Source organism: Tachysurus fulvidraco, chromosome 19 (genome assembly GCF_022655615.1).
Source record: "Tachysurus fulvidraco isolate hzauxx_2018 chromosome 19, HZAU_PFXX_2.0, whole genome shotgun sequence".
Classification (NCBI taxonomy): domain Eukaryota; kingdom Metazoa; phylum Chordata; class Actinopteri; order Siluriformes; family Bagridae; genus Tachysurus; species Tachysurus fulvidraco.
This window is the reverse complement of record NC_062536.1, coordinates 1,830,202-1,851,352: the sequence shown is the minus strand read 5'-3', so window position 1 is coordinate 1,851,352 and position 21,151 is coordinate 1,830,202. Positions and strand designations below refer to the sequence as shown.

The following is a 21,151-nucleotide window of genomic DNA, read 5'->3' as shown; positions in this document are numbered from 1 at the left end:
GGTGTATTTTTAATCCATTTGTCTCAATTAAGCAGTAGTTCAGTTGTTTGTTTGTTTTTTTAGTAAAGTGATAATGTGAAGAGATATTACACAGCATCAGTGTTGCTATGCAACCATTAAAGCAACTATGTTCACGAAGGTAAATGTAGTTCCTGCACTTTCCAAAAATAAATCTCACAATGTTTTCGACTACATTATATACCTTACAGTGTTTATAGACATTAGTATAAGTGCACGTGTTCCAGATCATCATGTTTTTGCCACCATAATTAGGATTTTGTTTTGGGGTAAAAGCTTCTGCTTCTACACGACGTATCTGCTGATCACTGGGAATCAGAATGTTTACATACGTGAGGTACCTGGATGACGGCTGCACGGCGGTTGTTTTAACTAGTGAAATTAAGGACTTTAACTATGACATGTTTGACCAAACTCAGGTTTATTGGGTAGCTACGATGGAAGCAAGACTTCTTCAGCATCTTAGACAACATATGTTGACCAGCACACCACCATCCCAAGCTGGTCCAGCATGCAAAACATACCTTATGCTGTTTTTTTTAGCAGGGAAGACGAAGCCTATTTTCAGACATATCTACTGTAATCTACATCATCAGACACTGATTTATCAGGAACATTTTACTGGGGCTCGAGTGTCGACCCTGACTGTAGACAGTGTGTATTATTGTGGACTGAGTAACACACACTTTACAGACCAGGACAACACATAAGACTAGAACTTGGACTTTTTCTGGACTTTCATACACAACACTGAGACATCAGACAGATTTTATTTTACACATAAATAAAATGTGAGAAATAAAATATAAATGTAAACATATACACATCCTGTATTAATAAAACACAGTCACAGCTGTTTTAATCCGAGTTCACATGAACAGATCTTTCTTGAGAAGATCAGACTGTCAGTAATCAGACCTAAAACAGGGTCAGACTCTAATTAGTTTTTGGAGAAGTTGTTAGTTCATTGGTGTATTTTTTAACCCCAGACAGTGAAAGTGTAAATGGTTTATTCAGTATTGACAAGAACAACTGTGACTGTGTTTTATTTATACACAATGTGTTTATCTATTATTACGACCTGGATGAAGATTAGACCATGATTTATTATTAATGTTTTAATATATCATCTTACTTCAGTGTCTCCAGTTTACAGTGAGGATTCTCCAGTACAGCAGAGAGAATCTTCACTCCTGAGTCTCCTAGTTTATTATAGGACAGATCCAGTTCTCTCAGGTGTGAGGGGTTTGATCTCAGAGCTGAAGTCAGAGCAGCACAGCCTTCATCTGAGACACCACACTTATACAACCTGTATAGAGACACAATGACACACTCTTCACTGGTTGTACACAGGGACGTTTCTAGTGTTTAATCACTTTTATTTATTTATTTATTTATTTATTTTTTTTTTTTGCAAAAACACCAACAACAGGAAAAACCAAACAGGAAGTCATCATTCATCTAAATCCACATTCACATACTACTCATTAACACAGTGATAAGTGTTAGTCTGGTAGTTACATCTCCTCAGTCCTCAGGTACAATGTGGGATTATTAATTATCATCTGACTGCAAGTCCACATTTCTACTGAGAAAAGTGGAAAAAGAACACAGTGAGGGGGCGGGGCACAGTGATGGGCATAGCTTGTGGTGGGCGGGGCTTATCATGGGTGGGGTTTATGACTAAAGGGTACAGGATATTTTCACTTCAGCTAACATTACAATTATGGAATAAAAACACTGTCAATAATCGTGCGTAATTGTGTGTAAATTTTAATTTAGTTGTGCGTAATTTAAAACTATTGTACGTAATTATGTTTTTTGTGGAGTTGGATCCCAGAACCTACGGCCACGACAGTTTACAGATACGAGATTTTGTGTGTTTGTTCAAATACAACTCCAAAATGTACGACTATGACAGTTTACAGACACAGCGCTTGTTTTCACAACACCTCTTTTTTACACACGAAAACGGTCTGTGAAACAACTGTCAAAAATACGTCATCACGTTCACAGGCATTACTATCCGATGGAAGATGAATCGATTCCACGAAGCGCGCATGTGCCCCGCCCTCTTCTAAACCACTCATAGAAACCACTGGTGCCGAAATGGCGGGTTAGTTATCACTAATAACAGAGAGAATTTTGTGCTAACACTTTAAAATAATGGTCTATTGGTAACGAGTGACTATGCAGGAAGTAATAGGTAGTACTGCATTAACACTGAGCTTAATACTACTAACTAATATGGAAGCAAGATGAACTAAGCAGTATAAGTAATAGCATAGGGAATCGAACCCCGACCCTGGAGCTGTGAGGCGAACGTGCTAATCACTAAGCCACCGATATGTTTTCAACCAATTAATCTTGAATGTCCTTTAATACCACATATCATAGTCTTTAACCAGCTGTGATTTCTTAATATAAGGAGTTTTGTTTTTCCCCAGAAATTGGAAAACGATCGAATTAGCTTTCTTAACATTAACTGTAGAAACATACAGGGAGTGGCATGGAGAGATTATTTTGGAAATAGCTCAAAGATTTCCTCATATCTATTAACTGGTTAGAAAAGTTAACGTCTTCTCTTCTAATAGCATTTTTAGATAAAACTATTCCTAAATATTTCACTTCGTCTTTAACCTAAACTGAAGAGATGATAGAGTCCGTTGATGAGTGAATGGGAAGTAGCTCACATTTTTTAATATTATGGGTAAATTCTGAAGCTTTAGGGAAAATCGAGACTGGATTTAGCGCAACATCAACCATGAATTTATTCTTTAAAAGGATTGCTGTGTCATCTGCAAATTGACTAATTTTAAATTCCTTGTCAAATATTGAGATCCCATGCAAATGGGGGTTATGATTAATGAGCAATATAAGTGATTGAGTGGCTAGAATAAACAGTTTGGGAGAAATCGGGCATCCCTGCCTAATACTGCGAAGCACTTCAAACCTAGGAGTTATACTAGGATTCAGGGATACAGAACTATATGTCAGTATACAACGTCTTAATTATTTTACAAAAATTACTCCCAAAACCTAAAAAATCTAAGATTTCAAATAAAAAAGTATGTTCAACGGTATCAAATGCCTTGTAAATGTCAAGAAATACAATAAAAACCATTATTTTAAAGTGTTAGCACAAAATTCTCTCTGTTATTAGTGATAACTAACCCGCCATTTCGGCACCAGTGGTTTCTATGAGTGGTTTAGAAGAGGGCGGGGCGCATGCGCGCTTCGTGGAATCGATTCATCTTCCATCGGATAGTAATGCCTGTGAACGTGATGACGTATTTTTGACAGTTGTTTCACAGACCGTTTTCGTGTGTAAAAAAGAGGTGTTGTGAAAACAAGCGTTGTGTCTGTAAACTGTCATAGTCGTACATTTTGGAGTTGTATTTGAACAAACACACAAAATCTCGTATCTGTAAACTGTCGTGGCCGTAGGTTTTGGGATCCAACTCCACAAAAAACATAATTACGTACAATAGTTTTAAATTACGCACAACTAAATTAAAATTTACACACAATTACGTACGATTATTGACAGTGTTTTTATTCCATAACAATCAGTCTTCATGTTTTAAATCATGATGTAAATATTAATGTGTGATGAAGATGAAGCCTATTTTCAGACATATCTACTGTAATCTACATCATCAGACACTGATTTATCAGGAACATTTTACTGGGGTTCGAGTGTCGACCCTGACTGTAGACAGTGTGTATTATTGTGGACTGAGTAACACACACTTTACAGACCAGGGGTCTCATTTATAAAACTTTGCATAGGATCCCTACTAAAAGTTTACGTACGCCCAAAAGCCAAAAATGGCGTAAGCCAAAATAAAATCCGATTTATAAAACCGTGCGTACGCACACACCTGTAAGCAATGTTCCCTTTATAAATCACAGATAACCTGCAGATGTGCGTACGTGAACCAGCCTCAAATCCCGCCCTGTACACGCCCATTTTTAACCATAAATAGTCAATGCAAATCACTGCGCGGGCACGAGAGTGGAGTTTTATTTTACACAGAACATAGTTCATATATTGCAGTATTTATCTGAACTTTATTAAAACACACACATTGTTCTGTCACTGATCCATATTCACATTTATTTTTACACTCCATTAAACTGATTCTTACATTTCTATTTGTTACATCTATTCTATTTTTATTCTATTTTCTTTTTTATTATTCTATTTTATTTTATGTTTAAATCACAGACAGATTAAAAACATTTCACTACGTGTCGTACTGTGTATGGTTGTGTATGTGAGAAATAAAATATCAATGTCAATGTTTTCTGTAACTTTTCTCTGTTTCACATCTCAACAAAATCTCTGTTTTAATCCGAGTTCACATGAACAGATCTTTCTTGAGAAGATCAGACTGTCAGTAATCAGACCTAAAACAGGGTCAGACTCTAATTAGTTTTTGGAGAAGTTGTTAGTTCATTGGTGTATTTTTTAACCCCAGACAGTGAAAGTGTAAATGGTTTATTCAGTATTGACAAGAACAACTGTGACTGTGTTTTATTTATACACAATGTGTTTATCTATTATTACGACCTGGATGAAGATTAGACCATGATTTATTATTAATGTTTTAATAGATGATCTTACCTCAGTTTCTCCAGTTTACAGTGAGGATTCTCCAGTACAGCAGAGAGACTCTTCACTCCTGAGTCTCCTAGTTTATTATAGGACAGATCCAGTTCTCTCAGGTGTGAGGGGTTTGATCTCAGAGCTGAAGTCAGAGCAGCACAGCCTTCATCTGAGACACCACACTGACGCAACCTGTATAGAGACACAATGACACACTCTTCATCAACATATGTTTATTATATAAAGTATAATTAACACTGAACAAAACATTCCTGTCAGATAGTGAACAGTAGGTGGTCCTGGGTAAAACAGGGTGGGCACAGGGTTGAGAAGAAACTCAAAATCAGCTGTCACTCAAAAGAACTTACGTGACTGTAAAAAGAGGACAATGAGCTGAAAGAGATCTGTTCTTGATATTAAGTTCATTTGATCTACAAAAGTTTTGCTTTTTAATTTTTAGATAAATAAAAATAAATAATAAATTAAATAAATGCATCGAGTGTTTTAATAGGAGTTAAAATGACTTTGTGTTGGTGTTGCCCCATGTACTCCTAAACCAACTGCAGTTCTGTTCTTCAGCTCTCAGATGAGTCCAATCTCCACTCTGACACTGTTCTCCAGTGTAAACACAAACTGTAACACATTTCATCTTATTATATCCTCTGATTACAGTGTAGGAGTTTCAGGGGTAAAGACACAGTGTGGTGTCTGTTTCAGAGAAGATAACGTCTTTATTAAACTAGTCTGTTACACGACTAAACACCACACAGAAATGTTACTGAGCAACGTCACTCAATGAAGCTTCTTAAAGCAGCAGCTCCTAGTGAGTGACAACTGGGGTTTATTAATAATTCTAACATTATAACAGAGTTTATGTAGGTGGGCCAGGACTCCACATGGGTGGGACCAGGACCCTGGAGCTTCACCTGTTATATTATATTATTATATTATTTACAATTATTGATATTAATTTTTTATTGAGTTGCAAAAGTTTTGCTGGCTTTAAAAATAATTAATCTTTTTAATTTTTAGATTTTTTCTCTTATTTACTCTTTTATTTCTTTATTTAATTCCTAAGTGATTCTGTAGAAAACTCATCACTTAATAACTAATGTATTTGTTCTGAATGTTGTAGTGTTACAGAACATTTCAGGTGAAAAACAACACTGTATATAACTGCTGCTTTTAGTGAGTTATTGTGAGTCTCAGAGAGATGATCTTACTTCAGTGTCTCCACTTTACAGTGAGGATTCTCCAGTACAGCAGAGAGAATCTTCACTCCTGAGTCTCCGAGATTATTATAAGACAGATTCAGTGTTTTCACAGTCAGATGAAGTTCTCTCAGTTTGGAGGTTTCTGATCTGAGCGCTGAGACCAGAGGTGACCAACTTTTTACTCGAAGTGAATCACAGCTGATACTAAAGGAAATAAAATAAAACATAATGAACTCACACAAATGATCAAACACGTCCTCAAAGCTTTCACTGAACCTTCTCATTTTTATAAATACTGAAAGTACAAACACCAGTTAGACAATATGGTTAAAGTGACACTGCAGTCCACATCTACATCTAAAATGGGTAAAGTTAGTGTTTAACTACAGCTAACTAACTAGTATCTAGAGTAATCTATTAATAAACATGGTATTAGCTTCCACTGTTACACTGTTGACACACAGCTGTATGTTTCAGCTCAGTCAGATGTGAGACACCAGTTTAATAAGACTGAAGATTGTGTGAAGGACATCAGACAGTGGACACTTACTAACTTCCTCCTGTTTAACTCTGACACACAGAAGATCTTGTACCAGGACCACAGACAGTCAGAAGTAAGCTTTCTGATTACAGAGTAACTCTGGATGGTCTTTCTATTACATCATGTGCAGCAGTAAAAGACCTCGGTGTGATTATTGATACCGGTCTCTCAGCTGAAGCTCACATAAATAATACCACAATGTTAGCCTTCTTTATCTCAGTAATATTATTAAGATAAGAAATATGACGTCATGACATGATGCAGAAACACTAGTTCATGTATTTGTTACCTCTAGGTTGGATTATTGTAATACTTTACTGTATGGATGTTCCAGTAGGAGCAGAAACAAGCTCCAGTTAGTCCAGAACACAGCAGCTAGAGTCCTAACTAGAACCAGAAGATATGAACATATCACCTCTATCTGATCCTCATTGCACTGAAATGTAAGAAATGTTAGACTAATGAATGTTAAGTTGAAGCTCAGCAGCCTGTTGACTTTAAGATAAATCACTGCTCATGTGATCAAAACCTCCATCACATACAACACTTTCCAGAACTGCAGCAGCTCAGACCATCAGAAGCAGTGAAGAAATGATGATGAGGAGGTTTTTTGAGTAAAATACTGTTTAAATCATGTTTATAAATCATGCCACTTGGTTATAATCTGACCAGAAGTAACTATAGAGAATTCTGTTTAGGAATCAGACTGACATTAGCTAAAATCTTATCATGTAGTGTTATAGATTAGCATTAAAGGGAGCACTTTTCAGCTAAATGAACACTTTCTAATCAGACATGAACGTTATCACACAGGTTCATGCTAAACTTAGTGACAATAATCTATTAGAATCCTTTCAGTCTGGGTTCTGTACTAAACACAGTATGGAAGCTGCTTTAGTGAAGGTCACTAATGATCTGATGGCTGCTGATGATGAACTCTTAACTATTCTTGTCCTGTTAGATTTGAGTGCAGCCTTTAATACAGTTTCACATATTAAAATTAGTAAATTAAATTAAGTTTAATCTGTTAGATATTTTATATGTCCACAAAACGTGACTCTGCTCTTCCACACTCCTGTCTCAACAATTGAGGATTAAATGAAATAAACCCTTGGTTTCATCAAAGGTTCTCCTTATAGGTTCAAAATCTACCCTGTCCAAGTCCAACAGACTCTCACTTCATATTGATGCTTGCTCCTGCCTCTAGAGCAGGGGTCGGCAACCTTAAACACTCAAAGAGCCATTAGGACCCGTTTCCCACAGAACAATTACCACAGGGAGCCACAAAACCCTTTTGATATCTAAAATAAAGAGAACACTGCATATATATTGTTTTTTACCTTCATGGAAAGTATAGAAAAAAACTGTAGTGTGTTGCATTCATGAAATCAATTAACTGCTCGACAGTGAAAGACCTCGGTGTTATATTAGACAGCAACTTGTCTTTTAAAAATCATATCGCCCATATCTAAGTCTACTAAAGGTGGTAGAGCGTTTTCTTATTTAGCTCCCAAACTTTGGAATAGTCTTCCTGATAGTGTTCGGGGCTCAGACACACTTTCCCAGTTTAAATGTAGATTAAAAACTCATCTCTTTAGTCAGGCGTACACATAATACATCCTATAATATCATGCACCAGTACATCAGACCTGCACATTTTTATGAACAGCAGATATGTTAATCCCTTTCCACTGCTTCTCTCTTTGTACCCATCCCGAGGCATCCAGACATTGTACCAGCTCCCAACGTCCTCTGTGGGACGAAGCCTTTGGACGTCCACTGAGCCGATACAGATTGTGAACTATATACAACTAATAATAATCTAGAATTTTTATTCCGTTAATTCTTATTTCTTTTATTATTCGTTATTTCCTTTATCATTAATTATGTTTAACTTCTGCTCTGTGTTTATGTTCTGTAAAGCTGCTTTGAGACAATGTCTATTGTAAAAAGCGCTACACAAATAAACCTGAATTGAATTGAATTGAATTGAACTGCTACCGAGTAAACGCAATTTTATTTCTGCAGGCAAACAAAAATATTTTGAACAGTTTGAACTAACCTTAAGTAAAAAGACGCTGGGTTGAAGGTTACTTTCAAATAAAATGTTTAACATATAATTGAGTCCTTCGTATTCATGACCAGGGCTCTCACGTTTTGAAGACAGGCAAGCATGACATCTCCAACCCCTCTCTTTTTTTCATTGGATGTTGCGTTAAATCTTTCCCAGATATTGCTATTTTCTGATTGGCTATTGTGTAGCCTCTTTTTTGATTGGCTGATAAGTGTCAGGCTCGACTAAGAACTGAGACGCGCTTGATTCCTGCCCGGTTCCACAGAGACAGCAGTGCGGACTGATACATTTTGGGCGCTGCGGCTTATTAAATATATGATAAATAGTCAAAAAGTTTTTCTGCGTGAGAAATATGATGTGCGGTGGGAGAGCGTGAGAAAAGACCCAAATGCGTGACTGTCACTCTCAATGCGTGAGACTTGACAGTACTGCATGACATAAAAAATTTACTTGCCGGCTGCAGCAAACCAAAAATGCGCCTGCTTCTGTGTGTCGGATTTCGCAAGTCGGCATAACGCATATTTTGAGCGACTAAAAAAAATAATAAAAAATTAAACACGGATTATTTTAATGTTACAAGAGCATCATGATCTTAGAATTTAGAATTACATTTTTTTAAAAACTAACTAACAAAAATAAAAAATTTAAATTAAACATTTATTTTCCAAATCTACAGGGAGCCGCAGCAGAGGTATGAAAGAGCCACTTGAGGCTCCGGAGCCACGGGTTGCCGACCCCTGCTCTAGAGTCTTCCTTCTCTGTCTCTAGTTATGTCGCTTTGTAGAAGCCAACATTCTGTTTTCCTATTTAAGCTTAGACAAAAATTTATCAGGGCTTTCGAGCCACATGCACCAAATTCGTATATGTCGTAGACCCTGGTCTGAAGATTGTTGCTATTACTTTTCTAAGCAATCCAAGTACCGGTACTTCCGGTACCGGGTCTCAAAATGGCCTTTATAAAGTATGGAGGTTTACAAGTATAAGTTTTAAATTGGTTTACCGACTGGCCTTCCGGTTGTGCCGCAGCCCCGCCCCCAAAATATGCAAAATCCAAAAACTTTTTACAACATGGACATGTGACATATCAAAACACTCAGAACAATGAGGGGAACTGCCTCATGGGTATTCTGATGATGTCACATGCTCGTCTCCACTTGCCTCCAAATGTTTTGGCACCCTAGCGCTCCACTAGATTTCATAAGTATTATGTCCACTTGCCTCCAAAAAGCACCAGCCTTTGCGAATACTTACCTCGTCAAAGCCAACAAGTTTTTGCGACCAAGTTTGCAAATCTAATTATTATTATTATTATTATTATTATTATAAAAATGTTTCCTCTAACAAGTATAAAACTTTTTAAAGTCAGCTTTCTATGAAAGACCATTTGCACCTCACAAATAAAACCTAATAATAAAGAAAAACTTTTCGGGGATTAGAATTTGTCATTACTGCAGTAAACCTGGTTCTTTATGTCTGGTACACAGGTGTGTTTAATATACATCAAACATCCAACATAAAACCTGCATTAACTTCATCATTATTGTAAGATATTAAGATAAGTCATAACTACAAAACTACAAAACTCCCTCAAATGTAATCACCTGCTTCTACATGTTTAATAGCTGCACTTCAGTATCATACATTTATTAATGCAGATTTTATTCCCTAATTTATCTATTTACATGAACTCCACTCTGTATCACCTTCAGGTCAGAACATCCCAAAGTCCATATTAGAGTGTGTTCAGTTTCTCTCTAACACTGTAACAGTAGAACAGTTATATTCACATTTACTTACATTGCTTTACTGGATGCTGTAATCACAGGCATCATCTTCAGAACAACATTTTCTGTTATCTTATCTGTACTGGTATATTTACTCAGGTCAAACTCATCCAGCTCCTGTGCTGATGTCAGTAACACAAACACCAGAGCAGAAAGCTGTGAAGAAGAAAGTTCACTTTGTTTTCCAGATTTCAGGTAGTGTTGGATTTTCTCCACTAGAGAATCATCACCCAGTTCATTCAGACAGTGGAACAGATTGATGGATTTCTCTGTAGGAAGATCTTCACTGATCTTCTTCTTAATGTACTGAACTGTTTCCTTTATGCTCTGGGAGCTACTTCCTGTCTGTGTTACTAAAACATATAAGAGTTTCTGATTGGACTCCAGTGAGAGACCCAGAAGAAAGCGAAGGAAAAGATCCAGATGTCCAGTCTGACTTTCTAAAGTCTGATACACAGCACTCTTGTGTACATCTGAGATTGTATTTTCTTTCATCCAATGTTTAGCATCTTGATTCTGTTTAAGAACATTTCTCTTCTTCTTCATGAAGGTCAGGTGCACATACAGAGCTGCGAGATGCTCCTGAATGCTCAGATGAACAAAGCAGTACACTTTACTGTGGTGAAGCCCAAACTCCTCTCTGAAGATCTGAGTACACACACCTGAGTACACTGCTGCTTCTGTCACATCAATACCACACTCTCTCAGGTCTTCATCATAGAAGATCAGGTTCCCTTTCTTCAGCTGCTGAAAAGCCAGTTGTCCCAGTTTAAGAAGCATTTCTTCATCACTCTCCTGCTTCTTTGAGTATTTTTCTCTGATGATGTTTGTCTGAATGATGAGGAAGTGTGTGTACATTTGAGTCAGAGTCTTGGGGATCTCTCCACTCTCTGCTTCACCCAACATTCTCTCTAGAACAGTGACTGTAATCCAGCAGAAGACTGGGATGTGACACATGATGTAGAGGCTTCTTAATGACTTCAGGTGTGTGATGATGTTATTGGCCAGGCTCTGATCACTGATCCTCTTCCTGAAGTACTCCTCCTTCTGTGGGTCATTGAACCCTCGTACCTCTGTGACTCGATCCACACACTCAGAGGGGATTTGATCAGCTGCTGCAGGTCTGGAGGTGATCCAGATGAGAGCAGAGGGAAGCAGATTCCCTTTGATCAGGTTTATCAGCAGCACAGGCACTGATGCTGATTCAGTTACATCACACACTCTCACTGTCTTCTGGAAATCTAGAGGAAAACGACACTCGTCCAATCCGTCAAAAATGAACAGAACCTTTTCCAAACTGAACATTTCTGTTTCTTTTGTTTCCTTAAAAAAGACATGAAGGAGCTCCATCAGACTCAGTTTCTGGTCCTTCATCAAGTTCAGCTCTCTGAAAGGAAGTGGAAATATGCGGTGGACGTCCTGATTTACTTTCCCTTCAGCCCAGTCCAGAATGAACTTCTGCACAGAGACGGTTTTTCCGATGCCAGCGACTCCCTTTGTCAGCACAGTTCTGATGGGTTTGTCTTGTTCAGATAAAGGCTTAAAGATGTCATTGCATTTGATTGGTGTTTCCTCTGTTGTTCTTCTCCTGGATGCTGCCTCCATCTGTCTCACCTCATGTTCATTATTGACTTGTCCACTGTCTCCCTCTGTGATGTAGAGCTCTGTGTAGATCTCATTCAGGAGTGTTTGGGTTCCCAGGTTTATTATCACTCCATTCAAACACTGAAACTTCTTCATCAGATTTAATTTGAACTTTTTCTGGAATTCATTTCCACCAGCAGATTCTGGGTCGTACCTGTGATATGGAGAAGCAGGAAGACACGGGGTTCATTTATTAGACTTAATCATCTGTTTTCAGTAATCTAATCACCCTGTAGTATACAGACTATTATTTCGACACTAGTGATGTAGTATTTAGTTTGCCCCCTGTTTATCTCATTAAATTACCCTTTACGTGTGCCTTTAGCAGTGACATTAAAAGTTAAGAGACATTACCTGTGTAGAAGTGAGGAGTCTACAGCTTTAACCTCCTGATGATCCATAGACTCATGACTCTTCATGGAGATACAGCTGTGTGTTGGTGATTCTGATCTCTTTCCCTGGAGTTTACTGTACAACATTATACACACTTCTTTAATTAGTTATTTACAATCTTAATAGTTTTTAACTCACTTGCTAACTGAATGTGGATTTTTACTTACAATAGAAATAATTCCTTTTTTATGCTCAGTGTTGATTGTGGTAGCTTTTTTCACCTGGAGCCTTTATTTAAGTTCATTTTATCTTTACTCACTAAATACTCCGTACCATTGCACAGGAACTGAGTCCAAACCCGTTCCAGTAGCATACAATGCTGTGTACAATGGACCCTTGGATGCTGTACCCTTTCGCTATAGTATCCATCCCCCATTGAGAAACACATGGAAGGTAGCGTAGGCCAGGAGAACCCCAGAGTCAAGGCTTTCCAGAATCCCAGCCCTGAAGGTAGGGTTATCTTTCTGTAACTCCTGGTATAGACGACCTATCTTAGGTCCTGTATAGCCTTAAAAAATAAGATCATCCAATTGTGATCAGTTGCTTTGCTCCTTTCTGTTTGAAAACTATTAGCCAGAGAGCTACATCACAGAGATATCAAGGTGAGAGTAGGTGAAGTAGCCTGCTGGAGTTTTACTGCAGTAAGTAGAAAAGTAGATCTGTAGTTATAAGGTAAGGCATAATGTTCCCCAGTTATTGTATGTTATTTTAATCATTTCAGTGGAACAAAATAAAGGTCATTTATGGTAATGATATTAATAAAACAGGGTTATTTAATAGGAGATTGTGCTTTAAAACGATCACTTAGTCATGATTTAATTTCTTATATGTCGTCTTCCACCATGACTCTTAACTTATTTAGATACGAGAGTGACTTACATCAAGCACAGTAAACAAGCCAGTGTTTCAGCACAGAGATGTGTGAGTGCTGTACAGTGGTATGTAATTATCTTTATTAATTGATTTAACTCATTAAATATTACTATTAAAATAAATTGGCTTAAACAGTTCAATTAAAAAAATTCTGTCTGAAATTCAGACAGTTATATATATATTTGTTATATTGTGTAATTATGACACACTCCCTGTATTTATTTACTAGTGTAGATTGTGTTGTTGTTTGTAATTCAGTTTAATTGTGCTGTTGGACTATTAATAAATCTGTACCTTACCTTTTTATTTTATATTTATATTCATTTTTTTTATATAATTTTAGGGTTTTGTTGCAATATCTCTAAATATGCAACTGATTTTAATTTGTATTTGTGTTCAGTAGTTGTGGTCTCAACTATGTTCTTATCAACCAAATCCTCTGTTGAATGTGTTTTATTCTTTAGAATTTTCATTCCCATGCTACTTAGTTAGAATTCGAAAAGAGTCTATGGAGAAGTTTATTTAGGACTTTAGAGAATTATTATGTATTAGCACAGAAGACAGTTTGTTTGAATCCCAGGTCCACCAAGCTACCACTGCTGGTCCCCTGAACAAGGCCATTAACCCTCAATTGGTCAGATTTATAAATGAGGTAGATGTAAGTCACTGGGAATAAAGGAGTCTCCCACATGCCATAAATGTAATGTAAATGTAAAGACAGATGCTATTCAGCTAGACTAACACTTTTACATTCAAACTCTAGGTGATTCTTATGACTTAGTTTCCTGTCATTAGCTCAATAATGTAAGCAGTCGTCTCACCTGCAATGACTGAACACACAGCAACCCCAAAACTACCACATTAACATATGAATTTCACTGTATTACAAAACAACATGTCAAACCAAGTGCTATTTATATTAAACACACCACAAACACACTTTTCCCCCAAACACATTTCTAAATAAAAGATTAAATATTACAAAAAAAAAGTACTTGGACACACAATAGTGGCTCCATTACTGTGTTTCAGTATTTATTTTGCCCCCTGTTTATGTAGTTAAACTTCCCTTTAAGTTTGACTTTAGCAGTGACATTAACAGTGATGAGACGTTACCTGTGTAGAAGTGATGAGTCTCCATCTTTAAACCCCAGAGGAAGCTCCATAGACCAGTCACTCTTCATGGAGATACAGCTGTGTGTTGGTGATTCTGATCTCTTTCCCTGGAGTTTACTGTACAACATTATACACAGTCCTTTAGTCATTTATATACACACTTTATTTTACTTACATTAAACAATACATTTTTACTGTGAATTAGTGACTGTTAGATGTGTATAGTTATATACTGTAATAGTAAAACATTTGGTTACATCATTACATATTTACTAATAATAATTTAGATGTGAATATTTAATGACTAGAACACAAGGATGTTGTAGATTACCAGATGTTTGATGGTGTAGAAACATTATCTGTGTCCAGATCAGGAGTCTCCATTTTTAAATATTAGTAAAGTTTACACACAAACACACAGCTGAGTCCTGTAGAGTCTGATCTCTTCTGATGGAATGGATCACACTCCTAGAAAACACACAAACAAATGTGCACAATCATTTTCACATCTTTATACTTAAAGAAAAATGCTGCTCTTTAGTTTAAATATCCTGTGTTTATAGTATTGAGTGATCGGCCAACACACATGGACTGACCTCTCACATTCTCATCACTATTCAGTTATTTCTGTGTTTTATCATGATCAGAGTCTCTCTCTCTCTCTCTCTCTCTCTCTCTCACACACACACACACACACACGCACACACACACACACACACACACACACACACACACACACAGGTTTGACCTGTGTATTGCTGCAAAGTCATGAGTCAGCAAGGGGAACAGCAATGGACTGAGCATGCAGTCCTGAGGGGCTCCAGTGGTAAATAAAATGGCCTGCATCTAACAGTCACAAACTCTCACAAACCACGAGTCTCAGTGTTGATGTAAACACACACACCACCACGAGTCTCAGTGTTGACGTAAACACACACGCACCACCACGAGTCTCAGTGTTGACGTAAACACACACACACCACCACGAGTCTCAGTGTTGATGTAAACACACACACCACCACGAGTCTCAGTGTTGACGTAAACACACACACACCACCACGAGTCTCAGTGTTGATGTAAACACACACACACACACACCACCACGAGTCTCAGTGTTGATGTAAACACACACACCACCACGAGTCTCAGTGTTGACGTAAACACACACACACCACCACGAGTCTCAGTGTTGATGTAAACACACACACACACCACCACGAGTATCAGCGTTGATGTAAACACAAACACACACACACACACACACACACACACACACACACACACACACACCACGAGTCTCAGTGTTGATGTAAACACACACACACCACGAGTCTCAGTGTTGATGTAAACATACACACACACCACCACGAGTACCAGTTATTATTCTATTAATAATAATTCCACTACTGACTAAACAGATGAGAGGGAAGCAGGTAAAAAACAGATTGATACACAACAGAAAGAAGGAGTTTGTGCTCATACTCCAGACATCCCAACCTACAAAAAGTATTTTCATGGAGGTACTCAGAAGACCCTGAACCTTTCCACATCACAGTTAGAATTTGGCAGCACCAGTAGCACCAGTAACACCTTCATCATTGCGGGAACCTTATATGTACATACCATGTTAAACCAGTAGGGGCAATATCTTTTAATGAATAAATGAGTACACCTGGGACAGAGGGGGGGTTTTGTGTGTACGGGGAAGCTCACAGTTTTTTGACCATGAAATATGACCGCAAATTGGATCTTTATCACAAATATGTGAAATATATTGTGTTTGAGCAGATACTTTCATTTAGTTTAGTTGTTTAGCTACACATGTGATATGTTCAGGATTGGCATGGACTATGAACTGTGGATGAATGAACAATGGAACTATGGTGACTGTATGATATGCTTGTTCCAATAAAAGACACGCAACAGCATATAAAGAACATTTGCCTTAATTGACACGCGTCAATTAATAGCTCACTCCTCAGACACGATTCACTTCTCCTGTTTCTAGATACACTGATTAGTAGTGATGTTACCGGTGACACCGAAGCTCTGAGGCATGTGTCAAAAAAAATGAACCGATTTTCATTGAAGCTTTGTATCGAAGCTTGATTTGTTCTGGCAAAATCACGTGACCAATGATGTCCGAAGCTTCGTATCACACAGACCCACGTGACTGCTTCGTTATCTGATTCAAAGGTTTAAAAGCACGCGACACGTGGCGCGCCCTCGTGTGTTGTATTGGAGTATTGCGTTACACAGAATCTATTACCTTATAGCGAGTTTAGGAGAGTTTATTATTGTTAATGGAGCCTGTTACAAAAAGATCGCGTTTTGAAATGTGGGAACACTTTTATTTGAATTCACCCAATAAGGTGAATACATGGTTTTGTTGTGAAGCCTATATTTATAACTTAAATCTCACTAATCATTGGGCAATTATGCGATTCAATGTAACATTTCATGTTGTATATTTTGTCATATATATAAATAACTTGGATTACTATGGATAGTAATAAGTTGAAAATTATAGGGATGCAAGAAAAGCCTATTGTGCACCGCTTAATAGCATGATCTTTTTTAAATGGTTCACACTTTATACTGTTGAGACAAGGTCTATCCTTAATCTGTTTTTAGGTCCAGTGTTTGATTTGCTCCCAGCAGCTGGTCTATAATAATAATACATCATCCATGTTGAGCCATTTTCGTGCAAAGCATGACAGAGCCAGATCCTCTGTCCAAGATGGAGGCAACAGCCAAGGTTAAAGACTACTTTTAATTTTATTCAATTGTTTCAGTTTTAATTAGAATAATTAAGTGGTTTAAAAGTGGTGCTGTTATTTTATTATTGTCAAAATAGAAACACAGCCTTTTACCATTGTGGAGGATGTTGGCTTCAGAAATTTTGCAGCCTCTTGGATCCTACATACATGCTCCCATCAAGGCAAACTCTGAAGACAATGGTGGAGAAAAGGTATACATAGGAGAAAGAGAGAGCTAAAGAAGAAGTGCTTAGGGCTACATCTGTGACTTTGGATATGTGGACATGTGGATATGTTCTTATTTAGCTGTTACTTGCCACTTCCTTGACAGTAAAGAACAACTTGCTATGGTGTTGCTGGGAGTAGGAAAATTTCCTGCTTCACATACAGCAGCAAACATTGCTGCAGTGAAGACATCTCTCATTGAGGAATGGGGCATTCAGTCTAAAATTAGATGTCTTGTCACTGATGCAGCTGCTAATATGATAACATGTGCCAACAATTTACAGCTGAGACATACCATTTGCATAGCTCATGCTCTAAAACTTGCTGTAAAAAGATCTATTGACTTCCCAGGGCTTGAAGACATCAGGACCAAGACAATGAAGATTGTTGCTTATTTTATATCAAGCACTGTTGCAAAGGAGCAACTTGTCAATTTCCAGCTACAGATGGGCAAACCTGCTTATAAATTACAGCAGGAAGTAGAGACGTGCTGGATCAGCACATTTGACATGCTGTCCAGACTTTATGAACAGCGTGAACCACTTGGTGCTGCACTGGTGTCCCTGAGGACAGATTTGGTTCCTCTATCCTCAGCAGAGTAACACACAATGTCTGAGTGCCTTGGTGTATTGTCTCCACTAAAGGATGCAACTGCTGAACTTTCTGCAGAAAAAACTGTGTCTGGCTCCAAGGTCATTCCCATCATTCGCATGTTGAGGCATGCTATATCTACAAAGCAGCAAGTGGTGACTGATGAGAAGGCAGCACAGCTCTGCGTCAACCTTTTAACACTAATGTCTGAGAGGTTGGCTCATTATGAAACAGCAAGCCAAATGACCCTTGCCACGCTCCTGGATCCACGTTTTAAAACCATTGGGTTTTGCGAACCACCCAATGCCCAGAATGCTATAAAAAGGCTTACAGCTGAGTGTGCAACAAAGGTAAGGTAAACAGCATCTGACCCCATACCAGAGCATAGGGAAACCTCTACAGCAGCTGCAGGCACCTCAGGTAGGACTCGAAGTCTATAATGGCCCCATTGTATTTTACTGCACATATAAAATCTTGTGAATTTTTCCACTTTTCAGGGACAGGACTGTGGGATCTTCTTGATCAACGGGTGATGGAAACAAGAAAAGTGAAGAGTGCCACTGCCAATGCAACCATTGAGATTCAGCGCTACCTGAGTGAACCCAACATCTGAAAATCCACTTCAGTATTGGAACAAGCACAAGCACATTTACCCCCATTTATACGTGCTGGCCCTTGGGTTTTTGTGTTCTCCTACCTCTTCTGTGCCCTGTGAACGGGTATTTTCTAAGGCTGGTGAAGTGGTCAGCAAGAAGAGAAACAGGATCAGGCCCAACACTGTGGAGAAAATCTTGTTCCTAAATAAAAATCTAACCACAAGTTACCCATAAATCACTACAATTAATTCCCCCAAGTTTATAGCAACATTCATTTCGAATCACTATGTATGCATTTCTTTAGACACCTGATTGCTGACTGCTGGAAAATTGTCCGTAGTGTGTGATTGCGTGAGTGAATGAGAGTGTGTGTGTGTGTCCTGCGATGGGTTGGCACTCCGTCCAGAGTGTATCCTGCCTTGATGCCCGATGACAGGCTCCCCATGACCAGAGTAGTTAGGGTAAGTGATAGAAAATGAATGAATGAATAAAGCACAAAGCATCCATCTAGCCTACAGTACAGTAGTCTGTAAGGCAGATTTATAATCGTGTCAAAGTGTGTCTGCACTTATGTACCTTCAACATTCATGAGATTGATTTTTTCGTAAAAACAGACAAAATGTCCACATTCACCATACAAAAAGTTATCTTTATTACATTTTTGTTTGGAGTTATCATGCGTATGCAGTGGATAATGCTTTGGTCATGTATTTATTATATTGATACATTTATTTATTAATCTATCCTTAATTTGTCAATCCATTAATTTTTGCTTCTAAAATTAATACGTTGTTTGGTTGTGGAACTTTCTGTGACAGCGCTTTCACCAGCACAGATCCTCATCGAGCTCTGATGTGAAAAGCTTCGAGTAATGAACCTTTTTCCGATACAATTGGGTTGAAAGTTTCACTGCTTCAAGAAAGCTTCACTTCGCCATCACTACTGATTAATTCGGTATGGGAGTAGAGATAAAAGCCCCGCCCACACTGACAATCGATTGGTTGACTTACAGAAACAGACCAATCAGGATGTTCTCTGTCTTACATGCGCTTAATGAGGCACGCGCACACTAGCACACGCAAGGTCTCTCGCTCCCCCGCCCTCTCTGTCGCGCATGCGCACTCTTGCTCTCCCGTCCTAGATTCCGGAGATTGTAAATAAATCTATGTTAAAAACACATAATGTCGGTAAACTATAGTGATTTTGTACAAATATTCTGTATGTTTTGTTCATGAGCAACTGAAGAGAGGAGACTGAAAGGACTGTATACAAACCTGGTTAAACCTGTTTTACAGGTAAGCTTGTACTCTACCTCACACAGCTGATTTTACACGGGTTTTATTTACAATATATCCGTGTTCTTCTTATATAAAGTCATTTATAATAAAGAGTTAACTCACCTTTAGTCAACGGTCCTTGTTGTGTGACATTAATACCTCCATTTCTGCCCTATTTTCTCTTTCACTTTAGGAAGGAGGAGTCGTGTATCTGATCACAACAGGTGATGTGTTGTTTGGGAATGAGTCGACTCTTTGAATCGGCTCTTTGGCTGAACGTTGAGAGCTGACTCGCAAATCTTTCTAAAAATTAGACTGTGGTAAAGTTTCATATATTCAGATTTTTCTCTTTAATAGATTTAGACCGGCTTCAAAGTTAAACTGTTACCAACCTTTACTTCATTTTTATTTAAAAATAAAGGTTAAAACTCTACACTCTAGTTCATTGTTTAGAGAGTTTAACTACTAAAGATTTTCAATCTTTTATTCTGTTGGATTGTCCCCAAATAAAAAAGTCTACAATCTTCTAATTATATATGACTCTTGTTAAATTGATTATTAAATAGTTTAACTAATATTCGGACATTAATATTACTCCTCTTACTTTTGCAGGTTAATAATTTACTTAAATTTAATTTATTTTGATTTGTATGGAATAAAAGCACTGTCAATAATAACCGTACGTAATTCAAAGCATTGTGTGTAAATTTTAATTTAGTTGTGCGTAATTTAAAACTATTGTACGTAATTATGTTTTTTGTGGAGTTGGATCCCAAAACCTACGGCCACGACAGTTTACAGATACGAGATTTTGTGTGTTTGTTCAAATACAACTCCAAAATGTACGACTATGACAGTTTACAGACACAACGCTTGTTTTCACAACACCTCTTTTTTACACACGAAAACGGTCTGTGAAACAACTGTCAAAAATACGTCATCACGTTCACAGGCATTACTATCCGATGGAAGATGAATCGATTCCACGAAGCGCGCATGCGCCCCGCCCTCTTCTAAACCACTCATAGAAACCACTGGTGCCGAAATGGCGGGTTAGTTATCACTAATAACAGAGAGAATTTTGTGCTAACACTTTAAAATAATGGTTTTTATTGTATTTCTTGACTTTTACAAGGCATTTGATACTGTTGAACATACTTTTTTATTTGAAATCTTAGATTTTTTAGGTTTTGGGAGTAATTTTTGTAAAATAATTAAGACGTTGTATACTGACATATAGTTCTGTGTCCCTGAATCCTAGTATAACTCCTAGGTTTGAAGTGCTCCGCAGTATTATGCAGGGATGCCCGATTTCTCCCAAACTGTTTATTCTAGCCACTCAATCACTTATATTGCTCATTAATCATAACCCCCATTTGCATGGGATCTCAATATTTGACAAGGAATTTAAAATTAGTCAATTTGCAGACGACA

At 37.8% G+C, this 21,151-nt stretch overlaps 1 protein-coding gene and 1 pseudogene across 1 annotated transcript; both read right to left on the bottom strand.

Moving 5' to 3' along the window:
- Positions 1–1,149: 1,149 nt before the first annotated feature.
- Positions 1,150–21,151, bottom strand: part of LOC113663806 — a 589,387-nt pseudogene continuing 569,385 nt past the window's right edge.
- LOC113652962 (protein NLRC3-like) lies at positions 9,908–14,668 on the bottom strand. The gene is made up of 4 exons (XM_047803886.1): positions 14,601–14,668; positions 14,270–14,386; positions 12,242–12,355; positions 9,908–12,041 (listed from the first exon to the last, which is right to left on the bottom strand). Exons 1-4 carry the CDS (start codon positions 14,651–14,653, stop codon positions 10,253–10,255), a joined length of 2,073 nt encoding a protein of 690 aa, XP_047659842.1. The 5' UTR covers positions 14,654–14,668; the 3' UTR covers positions 9,908–10,252.

What these genes read in the sequence shown, in the direction of transcription:
- LOC113652962 (XM_047803886.1), bottom strand. Translation starts at nt 14,653, where the DNA reads ATGGAGACTCCTGATCTGGACACAGATAATGTTTCTACACCATCAAAC. An exon ending in TCTACACCATCAAACATCTG is followed by an intron (nt 14,387 to 14,600) that starts GTAATCTACAAC and finishes AATGTTGTACAG; the next exon opens with TAAACTCCAGGGAAAGAGAT. An exon ending in GACTCCTCACTTCTACACAG is followed by an intron (nt 12,042 to 12,241) that starts GTAATGTCTCTT and finishes TCCATATCACAG; the next exon opens with GTACGACCCAGAATCTGCTG.